The sequence below is a fragment of the Cebus imitator genome, unplaced genomic scaffold (genome assembly GCF_001604975.1).
Source record: "Cebus imitator isolate Cc_AM_T3 unplaced genomic scaffold, Cebus_imitator-1.0 Scaffold97, whole genome shotgun sequence".
In the NCBI taxonomy this organism is placed as follows: domain Eukaryota; kingdom Metazoa; phylum Chordata; class Mammalia; order Primates; family Cebidae; genus Cebus; species Cebus imitator.
The window spans coordinates 6691309-6712245 of record NW_016107412.1 but is presented as its reverse complement, the minus strand read 5'-3'; the positions used below and the strand labels follow the sequence as shown (position 1 = coordinate 6712245).

At 39.4% G+C, this 20937-nt stretch overlaps 1 protein-coding gene across 1 annotated transcript in view; it reads left to right on the top strand.

The window, feature by feature from the left end:
- Window positions 1-20937, top strand: part of LOC108309824 (renalase-like) — a 48444-nt gene that overhangs the window by 1648 nt on the left and 25859 nt on the right. The window contains exon 2 of the mRNA XM_037741287.1: window positions 1477-1652. Within this exon, the coding sequence (XP_037597215.1) occupies window positions 1477-1652 (176 nt within the window). The remainder of the gene's footprint in view (window positions 1-1476; window positions 1653-20937) is intronic.

Genomic DNA, 20937 nt, shown 5'->3' with positions numbered 1-20937 from the left:
TTTTTTTTTTTAATTGCATTTTAGGTTTTGGGGTACATGTGAAGAACATGCAAGATTGTTGCATAGGTACACATGTGGCAGTGTGATTTGCTGCCCTCACTGTACTTTAAAAAGTTTGCAGCATGTTGGGACTCTTCTCTTATGTTTTGCCATAAAATTCATAAGCCAGGGTTCATTGTGCTGAGTGCAATGGAAAAATGAAGTCCTTTCGCAAAACATGACTCACACCTATAATTTAGGCAACACTCAGGAAGCTTTTCCCTTGTATCTGGCTTATGCTTCCATTCCCATAGCTTACATTTATTAAGCACCTACTCTGTGTCAGAAATTGTGCTGAGCATTTCATGTGTACTGTGCCATTTAATGCACGTCATAGGCCTATGTGGTAGCTACTAACTTATTCTCATTAGAAAAAAAAAACATAAAAGGGTTAATCAGGCACATAGCAGGTAAGTGGCTTATGTCAACTCTTTCTTTCCTGTGTCAGTTGTACTGCTGTAACTCAAATAGATGATTGTATTACCTTTTACAATCCCAAGTTAAAGAATTTCTAGAATCAGGTTTGACTTCTCCCAGTGACTTACACACTTTAATATTCTCTTCTCTCAGGAGGGGGAGGTTCCAATTTTCATATTATATTTCATATGTTTCAGATCTATTATTGTTTTTCCCTCAGCTTTCTCTTCTGCATGATTTAAACAAATAGCAAGCAAACTCTTGTTAATATTCCTTCCAAGATGGTACTTTCTAATGTCTCAGTTACTTAAGTTTCTTTCAACTCAAACTTTGATTGCTCTATATTCTACTAAGGAGTGAATGATACAAAGCATATACTCATTTGTGATTATGAACAAACAGCAAAAAAATCAATGGCAAACAAAAATGGAAAATTGCTTCATGTTTTGAATGAGGCAGACTTTTATTTTTAATGATGATTAAAACATAAATGGTAATTAAAACATAGAGGAGAATATTATGAGGACAAGCCTGTTTTTAGAGAGGAGCTTGGTTTCTTCTTGTTCTAACACTTGTATAGTTTCCACAAAATATATTTCAACCTATTAAGCATTAATTGAATGAGACAGGTATTTATTGAACATCCACTTTGTGAAGAATATAGACTCTGTATTTAAAAATGGACACTGCCCTGAAGAGGGCATGAGAGAAGACAAACATAATATATAATTACATCCAAGGCAGTTCATATTAAATGCTCTTCTACCCTTTCTTACAGTTCTTTAGCAAGACCTGACAATTTGTTCACTAAAACTTGTCTTGAATCTGTCTTCCTCTTTAGAGAAGTTTGATTTTGAATTTCAGAAATAGCCTAATTTGTGTTTTAAAGATTGGAATAAGTTTTTCCTCCATTTATTGCCTGATTATTGTGATCAATTCTTAAATCTGAATTGAAATCCTGAGAGATGCTTGCATGCTACCCACTTTAAGATGCATCTTTATGATCCTCTTATGCCACAGAGTCATCAGAAATTGGGCCTTCCCTCGTGATTCACACCACTGTCCCATTTGGAGTTACATACTTGGAACACAGCATTGAGGATGTGCAGGAGTTAATCTTCCAGCAGCTGGAAAACATTTTGCCAGGTTTGCCTCAGCCAATTGCTACCAAATGCCAGAAATGGAGACATTCACAGGTAATCAAAGAATCCAGTGGTCTAAGCACAACAATTTTCTTAATAGGCTAACAGAACTGATATTACTTCTTTATCCTTTGCATTCTGTAGTAAAAGAAATTAACTATGTGATCTTTGGAGCAAATATGTGTTTGCTCAATACATAAATATAACTTCTACAGGTTTTATTGTCCTATTTTTCAACAAGAAGTATATACAATTTTCACCAATGTTATTTTCAAATTCTAGCATCTCAAGACTTACAAACCTTGATATTCTGGGGACTTCACTTCAGAGAAGGCAGGTTATATATCCAAATGCAGCTGTTTCTTTGGGGTTTTTCTAGATCCGTACTGTGAATATTTAGAAACCACTGTAACCTCCCAAAATTTTGCAATATGTCAAATCAACCTTGTAAGTATATTTTGCTACCACAATTTTCATTTTTATTAAGTTTCCACTTTGGTTTTGACTGCTGCCAGCTGAGCTCTCTGGGGAGAGAGGTAAGTACCTGCATAGGACAGCTAGTTGAGCTGTTTTTCATGGTTAGATAAACTTTATGATCACTCTGCTAGTTCAAACTTAAAGCTCTTTATACTAAGTAAATATTGAGTTTTTTGAAAATTTCTGCATATTTCAATGGAAGGGAGTATTCACAGAAAAAGTATTTTGATCCATAAACTCAATAGTGAAGTCATTTAGCAGACAATGGGGCAAAGGGCAGATAGAGTAGAAAAAGCAGTGAATTGTCCATTTATTTCCTGGGATTTCTGCGCCTGTTGATGAACTGATTTATCAGCCCTATTGGTTATCCAAACTATGAAGCCTATAGAAAAAGTGGTGTTGTGGGAAGTTGCAGTTGGTTTTATAGATTTTAAAGGACTTTCTAAAATCAGAGTAAATAGTAAATTACTTCCTAAAATATTACAGCAGGTCTATGTTTTACTCATATCTTCTCTAGTTAAATTATACAGTGAACCTTTGGGGAAAATATTTAAACATGTCATGGTCACCTTAGAAAACTTTACTTTTTCCTTTTAAAAGCACTGAAAAACCTGAATAGCTATTATCTTTAAGTGATATTGAACTCAATTTTAAGTTGGCTTGAAAAAGAAAACGTCTACATTGGCTGCAAAACCTGAAAGGGAATAAGTTATCATCCAGACTTAGATGTTTGCATATTCCACTATTCATATACTTCTCATAGTATCTTGAGGATCATTTTACAGAACATAACATTGTCATTTATGGTGAAAATATTACCTAAATTGTGTTTCATTCATATATGTATGAACATCACCTTAAAAAAAAGAATAATTAATGAAAAGTCTAGCTATTTAATATCCTCATTTGAGGCTTTCACGGAGCTGGTGTTCCCTGCTTCAAGCAATGTTGGTTGGTGTGAATGCCCCATTCTAGACCCCTCAGGCTTGATTTCTCTATTCATTTTATATTCCCCCTTTTTCTCTTCTTTAGTGACCCTTAACATTGCATCTTGCCACTTAGGGGATGTGGAAGGTAGAGAGGAAGAAGAAAAAGGAACAGGTAGAGCAATAAGGAGCAGCTATAGTGTGCCAGGCCTGAAACTGGGCAATTCAAAGATGGGATCTTATTTAATATCAAAAGTCGGCTTACAAACGACAATGAGATACCACTACACACCTAGAATGGCCAAAATCCAGCACACTGACACCACCAAAGATATGGAGGAATAGGAGCTCTCATTCATTGCTGGTGGGAATATAAAATGGCACAGTCACTTTGGAAGACAATTTGGCAGTTTCTTATAAAACCAGACATTATCTCACTATACAATTTAGCAATCACCTCCTTGGTATTTACCCAAGAGACTTGAAAATTTATGTCTGCAAAAAAAGCTTGCACATGGATGTTTATAGCAGCTTTGTTCATAATTGCCACAGCTTGGAAGTAACCAAAATGTCCCTCAGTAGGTGAATGGATAAATAAATGGTGGTATATCCAGAAAATTGAACATTATTCAGCACTGAAAAGGAATACCATTAACTAACATGGAGGAAATTTAAATGCATATTATTAGGTGAAAGATGCCAATCTGAAAAAGCTACATATTGTATGATTTCAACTATATATGGCGTTCTAGAAAAGGCAAAACAATGGAGACAGTAAAAAGATCAGTGGTTACTAGGGGTTGAGGGTGAGGGAGGAATTACTAGACAGAGCAGAGGGAATTTCTAGGGCAGCAAAAATTTATTTCTGATACTATGGTGGTAGATAAATGTCATTACTCATTTGTCTAAACTCATAGAATGTTCAATACTAAGAGTGAACACTAATGTAAACTAGAAACTTGGAGTGATAAAGATGTATCAGTGTTGATTCATCGGTTGTAACAAATGTGCCAAACTGGTAGGGAATGTTGATAATAGGGGAGGCTGTGCATGTGTGGGAGGGTAGGGGGTGTATTAGAAATCTCTATACCTTCCTCTCAGTTTTGCTGTGAACCTAAAACTGTTCTGAAAAAAAATAGTCAATTTAAAAAAAGAAAAAATTCAAATTAAAAATGTATCTAGTGGTAAAGATAAACCCTAAATAGATTATTTTAAAAATATATATATTTTAAGCAGTCTTATGGGTTTGTTAGTTTTAACTCCCTATAGCGATGAGCACACGAAGCCTCAGAGAGATTAAATAACTTCCTTAAATCTCCACGGCTAATAATGACAAAACCAGTCTACCTGCCTCTCAAGTCCTTCCCTCCTCTTCACTCATCTTCTATTTCCTATTGTTGTAATGAATTCTCAAAAACTTGGTAGAAAACAACACAAATTTATTATCTTAAAGTTCTGTAGGTCAGAGTCCAAAGTGGATCTCACTGGGATAAGATCCAGGTGTGGTCAGGGCTGCATTCCTTTCTAGAGGCCCTAGGAGACAGAATCCATTTTCTTGCCTTTGTCACCTTCTAGAAGCTGCCTGCATTCCTCTGCTTGACATTCTTTCCATCTTCAAAGCCAGCAACAGCAGGTCAAATCCTTCTTCCACTCTGACCTTTTCTTCTACCTCACTCTTGTGATGACATTGGGCCCACCTGGGTGATACAGGATACTCTCCCCATCTCAGTTCAGCTGATTCGTAATTTTAATCCATCGGCAACCTAAAATCTTCCTTTCCATGTAACATAACATGTGTAGGTTCCAGGAATTAAGGTGTGGATATCTGTGATAGGGGCATTATTTCTGCCTGCCACACCCTCCTTTCTCCAAATCCCTTGATGGATCCCTTTATGAGGCATTGTCTCCCTCTTCCTCATAAAACTTCTGGAGAAAGCATCAGCCATGTAAGGTTCAAGCCACCCTATAGGAGCAGCTGCTATCTGCAAAAGATAAGAGGAGCACTTTGTGTGGGGACAGTTTCTGGTTTCCCTGGTGTTGCTCTCCCAAGCCTAGTGCTTTTCCTGATGTCGCATATCCATATCCACAATTGCAACAGTGGGGTGAAAAGTGTTTTTTCATGTATTCATTTGGTTATTCATTTATTCAATAAGTGTTTAATGAATGCCTACAATAAGCCTAGCACTCTGCTCAGGAAACTCTAGAGATTAGCATTTGCTGAGAGCCGTCTCCTATGACTCTAAACTGAAGTTGTCTTGGGTAAAATAATGGTGCCTTCTTGTGGGTGCCACTCTTAAACCATGAAAGAGGCAGGTGAAGAAAGAAGGCGTTTTTGAAAGACTTGGGAGCTGCTTCTGTGCATCCCATTTTGAATTTGAATAAAGCACTTCAGTGGGTGGTTCAAACAAACAGAAAAACATTGGCAGATTTTTTGTTGTTCTCAGTTCCTCCCTTTTACAGCTATTTGCCTTCCATAATTTAAATGTTTAGCCAGTTAATATAACTTGATGCTTAAGTCTGTTATGCACCGAATTAAGGTTTCTGTAACAAGTATGATATATTAACTCTTTCACTAGAAGAATTACCGAAAATGTCTTTCCACTTACCTTGACAGGGGACATTTAATCAGTTTGATAACCCTAATATTCTGACCATTATTTTATGCTGTGCTTTCCTTTGTTTCAGTGTCTATCATGATGCCCTTCTCAAACCATAGCAAACTTCTGATTTGCATTCAGGTTTAGCTCTCATTTTCCCCATCCATCTTTCCTAAATTCCAGAAAATGCTAGTGGCCCTTTTCCTTACTTTATTTAGCACTCTCATATATTACTTTATTTATTTTTTAATCTCCAAATGTATATTCAGATACCAAGGAAAACAAGAGAGGAACTTAGGGGGAGGAAATGAATACATTGGCATTCCATATCTTGGAAAAATAAATGGATGTGGACTAGCCTATTAAGCTTCTATAGTACGACTAGAAATCAGTTATCTTCCACAGTTATATATCTTCATTTAGTATTTTGCCCTGAGTTTGTACCTTTTCTCTTCCTTTTCCTTCTTCTTCTTTTTTTTTTTTTTTTTGCAGAGGTGGGATCTAAACTCTGTCACCCAGGCTGGAGTGCGGTACATGATCAGAGCTGACTACAGCAGCCTTCCTCAAACTTCTGGGCTCAAGTGATCCTCTCGCCTCAGCCTCCTGAGTAGCTGGGATTACAGGTGCACACTACTGTTCCCGGTTAATTTTTTTAAATGTTTGTAGTCATGGGGTCTTGCTATGTTGCCAGGCTGGTTTCAAACTCCTGGCCTCAGGCGATCCTCCCACCTTGGCCTCCCAAAGTTCTAGGATTACAGGCATAAACCAGTAGGGAGAAGATTCCATAAGTGCTAAGGCAGAAGCCAGAAGCCTCAGCCTATTTCCATACAAATAATGAAGAAGAAAGTAACTAGAAATATAACCATGGTAGTTATTGGTTATTCTTAGTTATTCATAGGTGATCTTAATTCTTTTATTAATGCCTCTCGGGTCTGGAAGTGTGAACCTGGGGCGACATTGTGAAATGAATGACCCTAAGGCAAAACGCTTTAAGCCCTCTGTCACGCCCACATAAGGGCTGCTGGAGAGTGCCTTGGCTGTGAGGCATTGCCAGGACTAGGAAAGTGCCCACTGTTTAGCCAGCTAGGGAAGGAGCTGTCCAAGATGGCTGAGACGTCTCCTTCCCTGGAGGAGTTAGAAAACTCTGCGTCTCCTTCCCTAGAGGAGTTAGGAGAAAACTACACTTCTCCAAGCTCTTTTGGTAGGCCTGTAGCTGTCAGGTAGGCCTGCAGACATCCAGGGGCTTAATTGTCTCTATGTGATGCAGTGCTTCAGTGGTCGCATTCCGTGTCCACTCTCATGTTCCACTTCTGCACCTGGTTCCTTTTTTCTTAGAGATAATCAGTAAAAGTAATATAAATCTTAATATCTTTGTTCTTTTTTAACAAGTATGGAAAAGTGCTGACGCGTTATGCTCCTTACCTCATCTCAGCTACTAAAAATTCCTGAACCCCTACCTGTATGACAGGTGATGTACTTAACTCTATCACTGCCACGCCCTATCTACCCTGCCTCTAGATTTGCAACTCAATAAAAGTGAGAGCGTCTAGGCATTCAGGGCCACTGCCAGACTCAACGCTTTGGTTGGCAGTGGACCCATGGGTCCAAACTCTCCTTTCTCTATCTCTGTGTCTTGTGTCTTTTATTTCTACAATTTCTCATCTCCACACCAGCAGAGAGGGGCTCACAGGACCCTGTAGGGCTGGACCGTACATAAACCAGTGTGCCCAGCCTCTTTCAGTTGTTTAAGGAGAGGGATCATGATTTTTTTAAAGGATCTGATAAAAGCTATAAACATAAAGATTCTCTTTATTCTAAAAAAACATGTACACATAAACACAAAAAGTACATATAATTATCAAGATTTATCGGCAACCTAAATTCCTTCTATTAATCCAGTGCTAGGAATACCTGCTGTAAATGTTATACTACTATTACCTGAGTAAATCAAGAGTCTCTTGTGGCCCAGTCTCATCATATTATTGTAGTCAAAAAGACATATCCAGCAATCAAAAAGTATTTATTTATGTATATATTTTTTGAGACAGGGTCTCGCTTTGTCACCCAAGCTAGAGTGCAGTGGTGTGACCTCAGCTCACTGCAGCCTCGACTTCCCAGGCTCAAGCAATCCTCACCCTCAGCCCCCCAAGTAGTTAGGGCTACAGGGACGCTCCACCCCATGCCCAGCTATTTTTTTATATTTTTTTGTGGAGGTAGGGTTTTATCATGTGACCCAGGCTGGTCTCAAACTCCAGGACTCAAGAGATCCACCTGCCTTGGCCTCCCAAAGTTCTGGGATTATAAGCATGAGCCACCTCACCTGGCTGCAAACAGTATTTAAAATAACTCCAGTCTTTTACTGGTATCCCTTACAGAACTTTAAGGAATTTCCAAAATGTATCATTCTCAACAACACTTTTAGAAAGCTCTTTTCTCATTCTTTGTATGCCCTCTTATGAAAACTCCCTTTGAATCCTCTCTTTGCTCCCTTAATAACCCACAGAAACTTTCTCTAACAATCAGCCATGTAGGCTTGTCATCTTTTTTTCTTCAAACTTCTATTCACATTCTTCACTTTTCACTCTATCCTTTTATTCCCCTCCCACCTGTTAAACAAGTATGTCTTTGCCCTTTTCAATACAAAGTTTCCATTTGTCTCCTTCAGGCCTTTTCCAGCTGATTACCTCAGTTACCCATAGTACTGCCGGGAGTTAAGAGGATAAGAGAGAAAAGGGGAAATGGGCACTCGCTGAAGGCCAGAATTTTTTAAAGATTTTGCTTGGTGGAAAAAGTGGGTATGCACACAGAAGAGCTTGAGATCACCTATACACTTATATTATTCCTTCATGAGATTAATTTCTGGTGAGTAATAGTGTCTACTTTCAGCATTGAAAAGCCAGGTGGTAATTGATACTTTAATTTTTTCTTTGTTTTTCCTATGTATTCTCTTTGTCTTATTTTTTAACTTTTAAGTTCAGGGTTACATGTGCAAGTTTTTTGTATGGGTAAATTTGTATCATAGGAGTTTATTGTACAGATTATTGTATCACTCAGGTATTAAGCCTAGTACCCATTATTTCTTCTGATTCTCTCTCTTCTCCCACCCTATACCATACACCCTCTGATAGGCCCTAGGGTGTGTTGTTCCCCTCTATGTGTCCATGTGTTCTCATCATTTAGCTCCCATTTATAAGTGAGAACATGTGGTATTTTATTCCTGCATTAGTTTGCTAAGGATAATGGCCCCCAGCTCCATCCATGTTCCTGCAAAGGACATGATCCTATTCTTTTTTTTATAGCTGCATAGTATTCCATGGTGTATATTTACCACATTTTCTTTATCCAGTCTATCATTGATGGGAATTTAGGTTAATTCTATATATTTGCTATTGTGAATAGTACTGCAATGAACATATGTGTGCATATATCTTTATGATAGAACAATTTATATTCCTTTGGGTATGCATCCAGTAATAGGATTACTGGGTTGAATGGCATTTCTGATTTTAGGTCTTTGAGGAATGGCCACACTGTCTTCCACAATGGTTGAACTAATTTACAATCCTACCAACAATGTATAAGCACTCCTTTATTTCTGCAACCTCACCAGCATCTATTATTTTTTAATAATAGCCATTCTGACTGGTGTGAGATTTCATTGTGGTTTTGATTTGCATTTCTCCAACGATCAGTGATGTTTAGCTGTTTTTCATGTGATTCTTGGCCACATGTATGTCTGCTTTTGATGTGACTATTCATGTCCTTTGGCCACTTTTTAATAGGGTTGTTTGTTTCTTGTAAATTTGTTGAATTTCCCTACAGATGCTGGATATTAGACCTTTGTCAGATGCAGAGTTTGCAAAACTTTTATCTTATTCTAACGGCTGTCTGTTCACTCTGTTAATAGTTTCCTTTGCTACACAGAAGCTCTTTAAATAGATCTAATTTGTCAATTTTTGCTTTTGTTGCCATTGCTTTTGGCATCTTTGCCATGAAATATTTGCCTCTTCCTATGTCCAGAATGGTATAGCCTAGGTTGTCTTCCAGGGTTTTTATAGTGTTAGGTTTTATACTTAAGTCTAATTCATCTTGAGTTAATTTTTGTATATGGTATAAGGAAGGGGTCCAGTTTCAATATTCTGTGTATGGCTAGCCATTTCTCCCAGCATCATTTATTGAACAGGGAATCCTTTCCCCATTGCTCGTTTTTATTAGGTTTGTCAAAGATCAGATAGTTGTAGGTGTGCAGCCTTATTTCTGAGTTCTCTATTCTATTCCATTGGTCTATGTGTCTGTTTTTGTACTGGTATCCTGTTGTTTTAGTGCCTACAGCTTTGTTATTTTTGCTTAGGATTGCCATGGCTATTCAGGCTCTTTTTTGATTCCATATAAATTTTAAAATACTTTTTTCTAGTTTTTTGAAGAATGTGGTTAAACAGCAATAGCATTGAATTTATAAATTGCTTTGGGCAGTATGGCCATTTTAACAATATTGATTCTTCCATCTCTGACTTCTTTGAATAGTGTTTTGTAGTTTTCCTTGAAGATATCTTCCACCTCCCTGGTTAGCTGTATTCCTAGGTATTTCATTCCTTTTGTGGCTATTGTGAATGGAATTGCATTCCTGATTTGGCCCTCAGCTTGACTATTGTTGGTATATAGGAATGTTAGTGATTTAGTAATTTTTGCACATTGATTTTGTATCCTGAGACTGCTGAAATTGTTTATTAGCTTAAGAAGCATTTGGGCTGAGGCTATAGGGTTTTCTAGATATAGGATTATGCCATAAACAAACAGGGTAGTTTGACATTCTCCTCCTATTTAGATGCCCATTATTTCTTTCTCTTGCTTGATTGCTTGGGCAAGGACTTCAGATATTATATTGAATAGGAGTGGTGAGAGAGAGAGCATCCTTATTTTGTGCTGGTTTTCAAGGAGAATTCGTCTAGCTTTTGCCCATTTGGTATGATGTTGGCTGTGGAATTGTCATAGAAGGCTTTTATTGTTTTGAGGTATGCTCCTCCAATACCTAGTTTATTCAGAGTTTTTCACATGAAGAGGTATTGAATTTTATCGAAAGCCTTCTCTGCATCTATTGAGGTAATCATATGGTTTGTGTATTTAGTCCTGTTTATGTGATGAAGCATATTTATTAATTTGTATATGTTGAACTAACCTTGCATCCCAGGGTTACAGTGTACTTGATCATGTCTGCTGGATGTGCTGCTGGATTTGTTTACCAGTATTTTATTGAAGATTTTTGCATCAATGTTCTAGGACATTGGCCCAAAGTTTTCTTTTTTTGTTGTGTCTGTGCTAGGTTTTGCTATCAGGATGATGCTGACCTCATACAATGAGTTAGGGAGGGATCCCATCTCCTGAATTTTTTGGAATAGTTTCAGCAGGAAAGATACCGACTCTTTGTACATCTAGTAGAATGCAACAGTGGATCTGTCTGGTCCTAGGCTTTTTTTGGTTGGTAGGCTATTTATTACTGACTTAATTTCAGAGCTCATTATTGGTCTGTTCAGGAAATCAGTTTCTTCCTGGTCAGTCTTGGAAGGGTGTATGTATCCAGGAATATATTCATTTATTCTATACTTTCTAGTTTATGTTCATAGAGGTATTCATAATATTCTCTGATGGTTGTCTGTATTTCTGTAGGGTCAGTGGTAATATTCTACTTGTTTTTTCTTACTGTGTTTGTTTGGATCTTCTCTTTTTTTCTTTATTAGTCTAGCTAGCAGTCTATGTATTTATTTATTTATTTTTCAAAAAAAAAAAAAAGCTCCTGGATTCATCGATCTTTTGAATGGTTTTTTGTGTCTCAGTCTCCTTCAGTTCAGCACTGATTTTGGTTATTTCTTGTCTCTGCTAGCTTCAGGATATATTTGCTCTTGGTTCTGTAGTTCTTTTAGTGGTTATGTTAATTGTTAGCTTGAGATCTTTCTAACTTTTTGATGTGGACATTTAGTGCTATAAATTTCCCTCTTAATGCTCTCTTAGCTGTGATTCCAGAGATTTGGATTTGTTGTATCTTTGTTCTCATTAATTTCAAATAACTTCTTGATATCTGTCTTTATTTGTTATTTACCCAAATGTTATTCAAGAGCAGGTTACTCAGTTTTCATGAAACTATATGGTTTTGAGTAAATGTCTTAGTCTTGATTTCTAATTTGATTGTGCTGTGGTCTAAGCGATTCTTTATGATTTCAGCTCTTTTGCATCTACTGAGGAGTGTTTTACTTCCGATTATGTGATCAATTCTAGTGTGTGCCATGTGACAATGAGAAGAATGTATAGTCCATTGTTTTTGGGTGGAGAGTTCCATTTGATCCAGTGCTGAGTTTAGGTACTAAATATCTTTGTTAATTTTCTGTCTCTATTATCTCCCTAACATTGTCAGTGGGGTGTTAAAGTCGCCCACTATTATTGTGTCAGAGTCTGAGTCTACTTGAAAGTATCTAAGAACTTGCTTTATGCCTCTGGATGCTCCTAAATATATCCTAACTATAAATTTAGGACAGTTAGATCTTCTTGTTGAACTCTTTACCATTATGTAATGCCTTTCTTGTTTGATTTTTGTTGGTTTAAAGTCTGTTTTGTCTGAAACTAGAATTGCAACCCGTTTTCTTCTCTTTTCCATTTGCTTGGTAGATCCATTTATTTTGAGCTGATATGCGTCATTACATGCGCGATGGGTCTCTTAAAGAAAGCATACTAATGGGTCTTGGTTTTTTATCCAGCTTGCCATTCTGTGTCTTTTAGTTGGTACATTTAGCCCATTTATATTCAAATTTTATACTGATATGTTTGTACATGATCCTGTCATCATGATGTTAACTGGTTATTTTTCAGACTTCTTTATGTGGTTGCTTTATGGTGTCACTGGTCTGTGTACTTCAGTGTGTTGTTGTAATGACTGATAATCATCTTTCTTTTTCATATTTAGTGCTTTTTATAGGAGCTCTTATAAGACAGGTTTGGTGGTAACGAGTTCCCTCAGTATAAAGGATCTTATTTCTTCTTCTTTAAGCTTATGAAGCTTAGTTTTGCCATATATGAAATTCTGGGTTGGAATTTCTTTCCTCTAGGAATGTTGAATATTGGCTGCCAATCTTTTCTGGTTTGTAGGGTTGCTGCTGAGAGGTCCGCTGTTAGTCTGATGGATTTCCCTTTGTAGGTGACTTGACCTTTCTATCTTGCTGCCTTTAACTTTTTTTTTTCATTTTGACCTTGCAGAATCTCATGATTATGTATCTTGGGGGTGGGGATGATCTCCTTGAGAAGTATCTTACTAGGGTTCTCTGCATTTCCTGAATTTGAATGTTGGTCTCTAGCTAAGATGGGGAGGCTCTCATGGAGAGTATCTTGAAATGTGTTTTCCAAGTTGGTTCTATCTTTTCATCTCTTTCAGGGACACCAATGAGTCATAGATTTGGTCTTTACATAATCCTATATTTCTCAGAGGTTTAGTTCATTCCTTTTCATTCTTTTTTCTCTATTCTTGTCTGACCATCTTATTTCAGAAAGCTAATCTTCAAGCTTTGAGATTCTTTCCTCCACCTGGTCTATTCTACTACTAATACTTGTGATTGCATTATGAAATTCTTGTAATGTGTTTTTCAGCTCTATCAAGTCAGTTATGTTTTTTTCTATATTGGTTATTTTGTCTGTCAGCTCCTGCATTGTTTTCTCATGATTTTTAGCTTCCTTGGATTGGGTTTCAACATATCCTATAGCTCAGTGTTCTTCATTCCTATCCATATTCTGAATTCTATTTCTGTCATGTTAGCCATATCAGCCCAGGTCAGAACCCTTGCTAGAGAGGTAATGTGGTCATTTGGAGGAAAGAAGGCACTCTGACTTTTTGAGTTTGCAGGGTTCTTGCAGAGATTCCTTCTCATCTTTGTGGGCTTATCTGCCTTCAATCTTTGGGGTTGCTGACCTTTGGATTTTTTGCCCCTTTTATCCTATTTGATGACCTTGAGAATTTGATTGTGGTATAAGGTTGATTCAACCAACTGGCTTCATTTCTGAAAGATTGTAGAGGGCCAACACTTAGCTCCCAACTCCTGGACTACATTGATGTAACTCTGCAGGACTCATAGTGAGCCCCAACTTTGTTCTCTGGCTCTTTAGGGTTAACAGATCACTGTGATGGTGGGACTAAGGTATGGCTGCTGCAGCAGAGTATTAGCAGGTGCCAGGGTGCTTGCCTCCCTGTGGTGTTCACCACATTGATGAAGGCAATGCAGGTAGTGACTGTGTGCAGAGTCGCACTGGAGGTGGTGCTGGCCCAGGCGTAGGGTGCTGGCTGGTGCACGTCTCAGTGCCTTCTCTTTGCCCTGCAAGTTGGAGTGATCACTCAGGGAAGGGGAGGATCTGCTGTTCTCTGTGCAGTATTAATGCAAGGGTGGGGCACTGATGAGGACGGGGCTGGCTGGTTCTGTCCCCACCAAGGCTGTCTTCAATGGTGGTTGGTGGGAGTAGGGTGGGCAGACTGTACTCCTGCACAAAGAAAGCAAAACTGACCCCATGCAGACATGCACCAGCAAAGCAATGTGGATAGTTGCCATGGGCCTGGGGGAAGCTGTAGTGTGGGGAAAGAGTGGGCAGACTGGTGCATGGTTGCAGAGGCTGCCCCACTGGAACTCTCCACTTATCAGGCACAGTCCACCAGTGCAGAAGCTATAGTGTAGGGCCCCAGGATACCTGGGACTACCCTGCAAGCAGGCATGGCTAGGCTGGGTCCTCAGAAGAAGCTGACAGACCAAGGGGTGCTCAGGTAAGACCAGCTCCATCTAATGGGAAAGACTGCTTTTCAGAGATCAGGTCCAACAGTTCCCCTAGAGCCAAGGTCTCCTAGCAGCAAGTCAAGCCTAGGGGCATGGCCATCCCTGGCTATACTCCATTACAGATCCTCCTGCACCAAACCATCCAGGCTGCACATCAGCTGGCTTGCTGCCTTTACCACTTCTCTAAGCAGCTATCCCTGCCAACTTGAGTTCCATGGTGATTGAGGAGTCTTCTCCTGCCAGAGTTCCATAGGCCTATGGTGAGAGCAGGTTGCTCCTTGCTAGTTCAGCTCACCTATTCCCCTGGAGCCACTGTTGGCCAGGAATGAGTCTGGGTATGCAGTAGCCCCATGCATTATTCCCAGCTTTCTCCTTCTTTAGTCCAGCTTCTATGTCTTCCCTCAGTCTACTCTTGGTGCCTTCCTTCTAAAGATCTATTAGGAGCATGCCAGTTGTCTCAATCCCTTGGTGGCAGCCATTCTACCTGGCTGCATCTAGTCAGCCGTCTTGCCTTCCCCACTGCATTTTCTATTACCCTCATTTTCTCCTTTTAGGTGAGTTGGAACTGGAAGATAGTAGCTGATATCATAAATATACCAAACTTGTAAATCCAAAGGATTGTTGTCCTCTTCAAACTAGTTAGCCATCTCCACAAGTTATATCCTTATTTCAATAAAATTAGGCATCTCATTCATAGCCTAAAACATACTCTTCCACAAATCATTACTGGGATCAAGTCTTTAAACTTGAGGTTAAATTTATTGTTTTAAAAACCACAGTCATTTGTACTTAACTTATTTAAATAAAATGGATGGTCAGTCTCAACAATTAGAGATAACTGAAGAAATACAGCTGGCTTATAGTTGTTTATCTATTTTAGTGTAGACAGTAAGCTGATTTTAAAAGCAATTTAAACCTGGCAACCCTCAAAGACATTGGCCAGTTCATCATCATGGATATAAATTCATTGCCTTCTAGGATAAGTACTTTGAAAGACAGCAATCAATTGTGTTTATCAGTTAAAGTACATTAGGTGTTTTGTTTCATAGTTATTTTCCATAATAAAGTCAAGCTCTTTTGGTTATTCTGCCACTATTCCTATGACTTTTCTCCAATATTTATGCTTTATACTTCTGCATTTTTAATAATGTGTTGTGATTATGCTCTTGGACTTTGGCCTAAGAGACTCATTTCAAACCTAGGTTCTATGTGTGCCTTTGGGCAGGCTGGACTGTAACTCTATGTCCCAGGGTCCTCATCTGTTAATGGTAACAACTGAACATACCACTTAGACTTGTGGTTAGGGTGAAATGAGGGAACACAGTAGAAAACATTTACTATAGACATTAGAACAAAGAAAGTTATCAATTAATATTACCAGCAGTATTAGTCAGAGGAGGAGGAGATGGGGTGACAGTGCTTTGATGGTCATTTCTTTGTTGGTAGCTTAGCTCTGTGTGTTCATTGCTCTCTTTTCTTGATTACCTCTTGTCATGCTCACATGTCCTACTTTTTCCTCTTTTCTTTCTCACCCTTTTATCTTTTGAAACTGTATCTCCTTTCCCTTCTCTCTGTTTTATATAAATAAATAGTGTGGATAGGGATTTTTCAGTAGGTCCAATTCAATGCCAGGGACTGTGACACTTAGTCATTACCATAAGGGACTGCTGAATAACATGAGAGCAATGTGCGATGAAAGTGGTAGATCCCTGTAGACACAAGGAACTCTTGCCAGTTGGTTTGTTTTTGTTTTTAAAGATTTTGCAACTTTTGCCAATCATTCCTTAACTAACTAACTTGTACATTTTCCAGTGTTTGATAATTCAACACAGTTGTGCCATGGGTCAGCATTTCCCAACAAGAAATTATGGCTACAAGAGTATCTTGCTGGATGGCTGATTAGGAACAGCTGAGGATTGCAGCGCCCAGCGAAAGCATGGAGGGCGAGTAGACGCCACATTTCCAGATGGATTTTTATTGCCCACAGACCAGGAGATTCCCAGGTGGAGGAGTCCCATGGGTCGCCAGCGTGGCTGTTTTGGCTGGCAAGGCTGTTTTGGCCTGCGCCCTGGTGCAGCGGTTCTCCATACAAAATACACGGGTCCAGGCGCCATTTTAGCTGGTGATTGGGGCTCCTGGGAGACAGAGTCACCCATCCAACTGATAAAAAATGGGACTGAAACAGGGAGCCAGGCCAGGAGATTCCTGGGCAAAAAAGCACCACGAATCTCAGTATGGCTGTTTCAGCCAGCGCAGTGGGTCGCCGCACAGGAAATCACACAGATCCCGGTGCCTTTTCAACAGGTGACTGGAACACCTGGGAGACAGACAGAGTTGAACATTCAACTGAAAAAAAAAAAAAAAGTGCTCTGAGGCAGGGAGCCAGGTGATCAGGCTCGGCTGGACTCACCCCCACAAAAAAACAGCAATCTGAAATGCTCGACTGAGCATTTCACAGCAAGCACAGCTGAACCCAGGAGAGTCCAGCTCTGTGAGGGAGGGGCATCCGCTATTACCGAGGCAGTCCATCACTATGGAGGTAGTCCACCATTGGTGAGGCAGCCTGACATATTGCCAAGGCAGCCCACCATTACAGAGAGAGTCTGCCATTATAGATGTGGGCCGCCATTGCCAAGGCAGTTCTAACTATACCCATATAAACAAGACTGCAGGGAAGTTCACACGGCAGCTGGGCGGAGGCCACAGCAGCTCAGCAAAGCCTCTGCAGGCAGACAGTGACTAGGCTGCCTCCTTGCTGGGCAGGGCAGCCCTGAAAAAAGGCAGCAGCACAACAGAAAGTCATAAATAAAGCCCTAATTAACTCCCCAGGGCAGAGCACCTGGGGGAAATAAAAAGGGGGGCGTTTATGAGTTCTGCTGCAGCAGACTTAAACGTACCTGCCCAGCAGCTCTGAATGAACAATGGAGCTCACAGCTCAGCACTTGAGCTCCTATAAAGGCAGACTATCTCCTGAAGCAGCTCCCTGACCACCGTATATCCAAAGAGTCACCTCATAAAGGAGAGCTCAGACCGACATCTGGTGGGTATCTTGGGACAAAAATAACAGAAGAAGAAACTGGCAGCAACCCTTACTGTTCTGCAGCTGCTGCAGGTGATCCCCAGGCAAGCAGGGCCTGGAGTGGACCTCACAGCAGTCCTACAGTAGAGGGGCCTGACTGTTAGAAGGAAAACTAAGAAACAGAAAGAAATAATTTCATCATCAACAAACTGGACATCCACTCTGAGACCCAATCTGAAAGTCAACAACTAGAAAGACGACAGGTGGATAAATCCACAAAGATGGGAAGAAACCAGCACAAAAAGGATGAAAACACCTGAAACCAGAACACTTCTCCTCTTACAAGGGATCACAACTCCTCACCAGCAAGGGAACAAGGCTGGATGGAGAATAAGTGTGATCAATTGACAGAAACAGGCTTCAGAAGATGGGTAGTAAGAAACTTCTCTGAGCTAAAAGAACATGTTCTAACCCAATGCAAAGAAGCTTAGAACCTGAAAAGATATTTGATGAAAGGCTAATGAGAATAAACAACTTAGAGAGGAATATAAGTGAATTGATGGAGCTGAAAAACACAACACGAGAACTTCGTGAAGCATGCACAAGTTTCAACAGCCAAACTGACCAAGCAGAACAAAGGATATCAGAGTCAAAGATCAACTCAATGAAATAAAATGAGAAGGCAAGATTAGAGCAAAAAGGGTAAAAAGGAATGAACAAAGTCTCCAAGAAATATGGGACTATGTGAAAAGACCTAATCTACATTTGATAGGTGTACCGGAATGTGACAGAGAGAATGAATCCAAGCTGGAAAATACTCTTCAGGATACCATCCAGGAAAACTTCCCCAACCTAGCAAGGCAGGCCAATATTCAAGTCCAGGAAATACAGAGAACACCACAAAGATATTCGTCAAGAAGAGCAACACCAAGGCACATAATCTTCAGATTCACCAGGGTTCAAATGAAGGAGAAAATGCTAAGGGCAGCCAGAGAGAAAGGTCAGGTTACCCACAAAGGGAAGCCCATCAGACTCACAGCAGATTTCTCAGCAGAAACCCTACAAGCCAGAAGAGAGTGGGGGCCGATATTCAACATCCTTAAAGAAAAGAACTTTCAACCCAGAATTTCATATCCAGCCAAACTAAGCTTCATAAGTGAAGGAAAAATAAAATCCCTTACAAACAATCAAGTACTCAGAGATTTCGTCACCACCAGGCCTGCTTTACAAGAGCTCCTGAAAGGGGCACTAAACATAGAAAGGAACAACCAGTACCAGACACTCCAAAAACATACCAAATGTTAAAGAGTATCAACACAATGAAGAAACTGCATCAACAAATGGGCAAAACAGCCAGCTAGCATCAAAATGGCAGCATCAAATTCACACATAACAATATTAACCCTAAATGTAAATGGGCTAAATGCCCCAATCAAAAGACACAGACAGGCAAATTGGATAAAAAGCCAAAAGCCATTGGTGTGCTGTATCCAGGAAACCCATCTCACATGCAAGGATACACAAAGGCTCAAAATAAAAGGATGGAGGAAAATTTACAAAGCAAATGGAGAGCAAAAAAAAAAGCAAGAGCTGCAATTCTCATCTCAGATAAAATAGACTTTAAACTAACAAAGATCAAAAGACACAAAGAGGGACATTATATAATGGTAAAAGGATCAATGCAACCAGAAGAGCTAATGATCCTAAATATATATGCACCCAATACAGGAGCACCCAGATACATAAAGCAAGTTCTTAATGACTTACAAAGAGACTTAGACTCCCACACAATAATAGCGGGAGACTTTAACACCCCATTGTCAATATTAGATCAACCAGACAGAAAATTAACAAGGATATCCAGGACTTGAACTCAGACCTGGACCAAGCAAACCTAATAGACATTTACAGAACTCTCCACCCCAAATCCACAGAATATACATTCTTCTCAGCACCACAGCACATGTACTCTAAAATTGACCATGTAATTGGAAGCAAATCACTCTTCAGTAAATGCAAAATAATGGAAATCATAACAAACAAGCTTCTCAGACCACAGTGCAATCAAGTTAGAACTCAGAATTTAGAAACTAACTCAGAACTGCAGTTTCATGGAAACTGAACAACTGGCTCTTGAATGTTGACTGGATAAACAATAAAATGAAGGCAGAAATAAAGATGTTCTTCGAAACCAATGAGAACGGAGACACAACATACCAGAATCTCTGGAACACACTTAAAGCAGTGTCTAGAGGAAAATATATAGCAATAAATACCCACATGAGAAGCAAGGAAAGATCTAAAATTGACACCTTATCATCAAAATTGAAAGAGCTAGAGGCGCAAGGTCAAAAAACTCAAAACATAGCAGAAGACAAGAAATAACTAAGAGCAGAACTGAAGGAGACAGAGACACAAAAAACCCTTCAAAAAATCAATAAATCCAGGAGCTCGTTTTTAGAAAGATCAACAAAATAGACCACTAGCCAGATTAATAAAAAATAAAAGATGGAATAATCAAATAGATGCAATAAAAATAATAAAAGGGATATCACCACAGATTCCACAGAAATACAAACCATCATCAGAGATTATTACAAACAACTCTATGCACATAAACTAGTAAACCTGGAAGAAATGGATAAATTCCTGGACACTTGCATCCTCCCAAGCCTAAAACAGGAAGAAGTCGAAACCCTGAATAGACCATTAACAAGGTCTGAAATTGAGGCAGCAATTAAGAGCCTACCACCCAAAAAAAGCCCAGGTCCAAATGGGTTCACAGCCGAATTCTACCAGACATACAAAGAGGAGCTGGTACCATTCCTTCTGAAACTATTCCAAACAATCCAAAAAGAGGGAATCCTTCCCAAACCATTTTATGAGACCAACATCATCCTGATACCAAAAGCTGGCAGAGACTCAGCAAGAAAAGAAAACTTCAGGCCAATATCCATGATGAACATAGATGCAAACATCTTCAATAAAATACTGGCAAACCGATTGCAACAGCACATCAAAAAGCTTATCCACCATGATCAAGTAGGCTTCATCCCGGGGATACAAGGCTGGTTCAACATACGCAAGGCTATAAACATAATTCACCACATAAACAGAACCAAACACAAAAACCACATGGTTATCTCAATTGATGCAGAGAAGGCCTTTGACAAAATTCAACAGCGCTTTATGCTAAAAACCCTCAATAAACTAGGTATGGACAGAATGTATCTCAAAATGATAAAAGCTATTTATGACAAACCAACAGCCAATATCATACTGAATGGGCAAAAACTGGAAGCATTCCCTTTGAAAACTGGCACTCGACAAGCGTGCCCTCTCTTACCACTCCTATTCAATATAGTATTGGAAGTTCTAGCCAGAGCAATCAGGCAAGAAAAAGAAATAAAGGGTATTCAAATAGGAAAGGAGGAAGTCAAATTGTCTCTATTTGCAGACGACATGATTGTATATCTAGAAGACCCCATCGTCTCAGCCCCAAATCTCCTGAAACTGATAAGC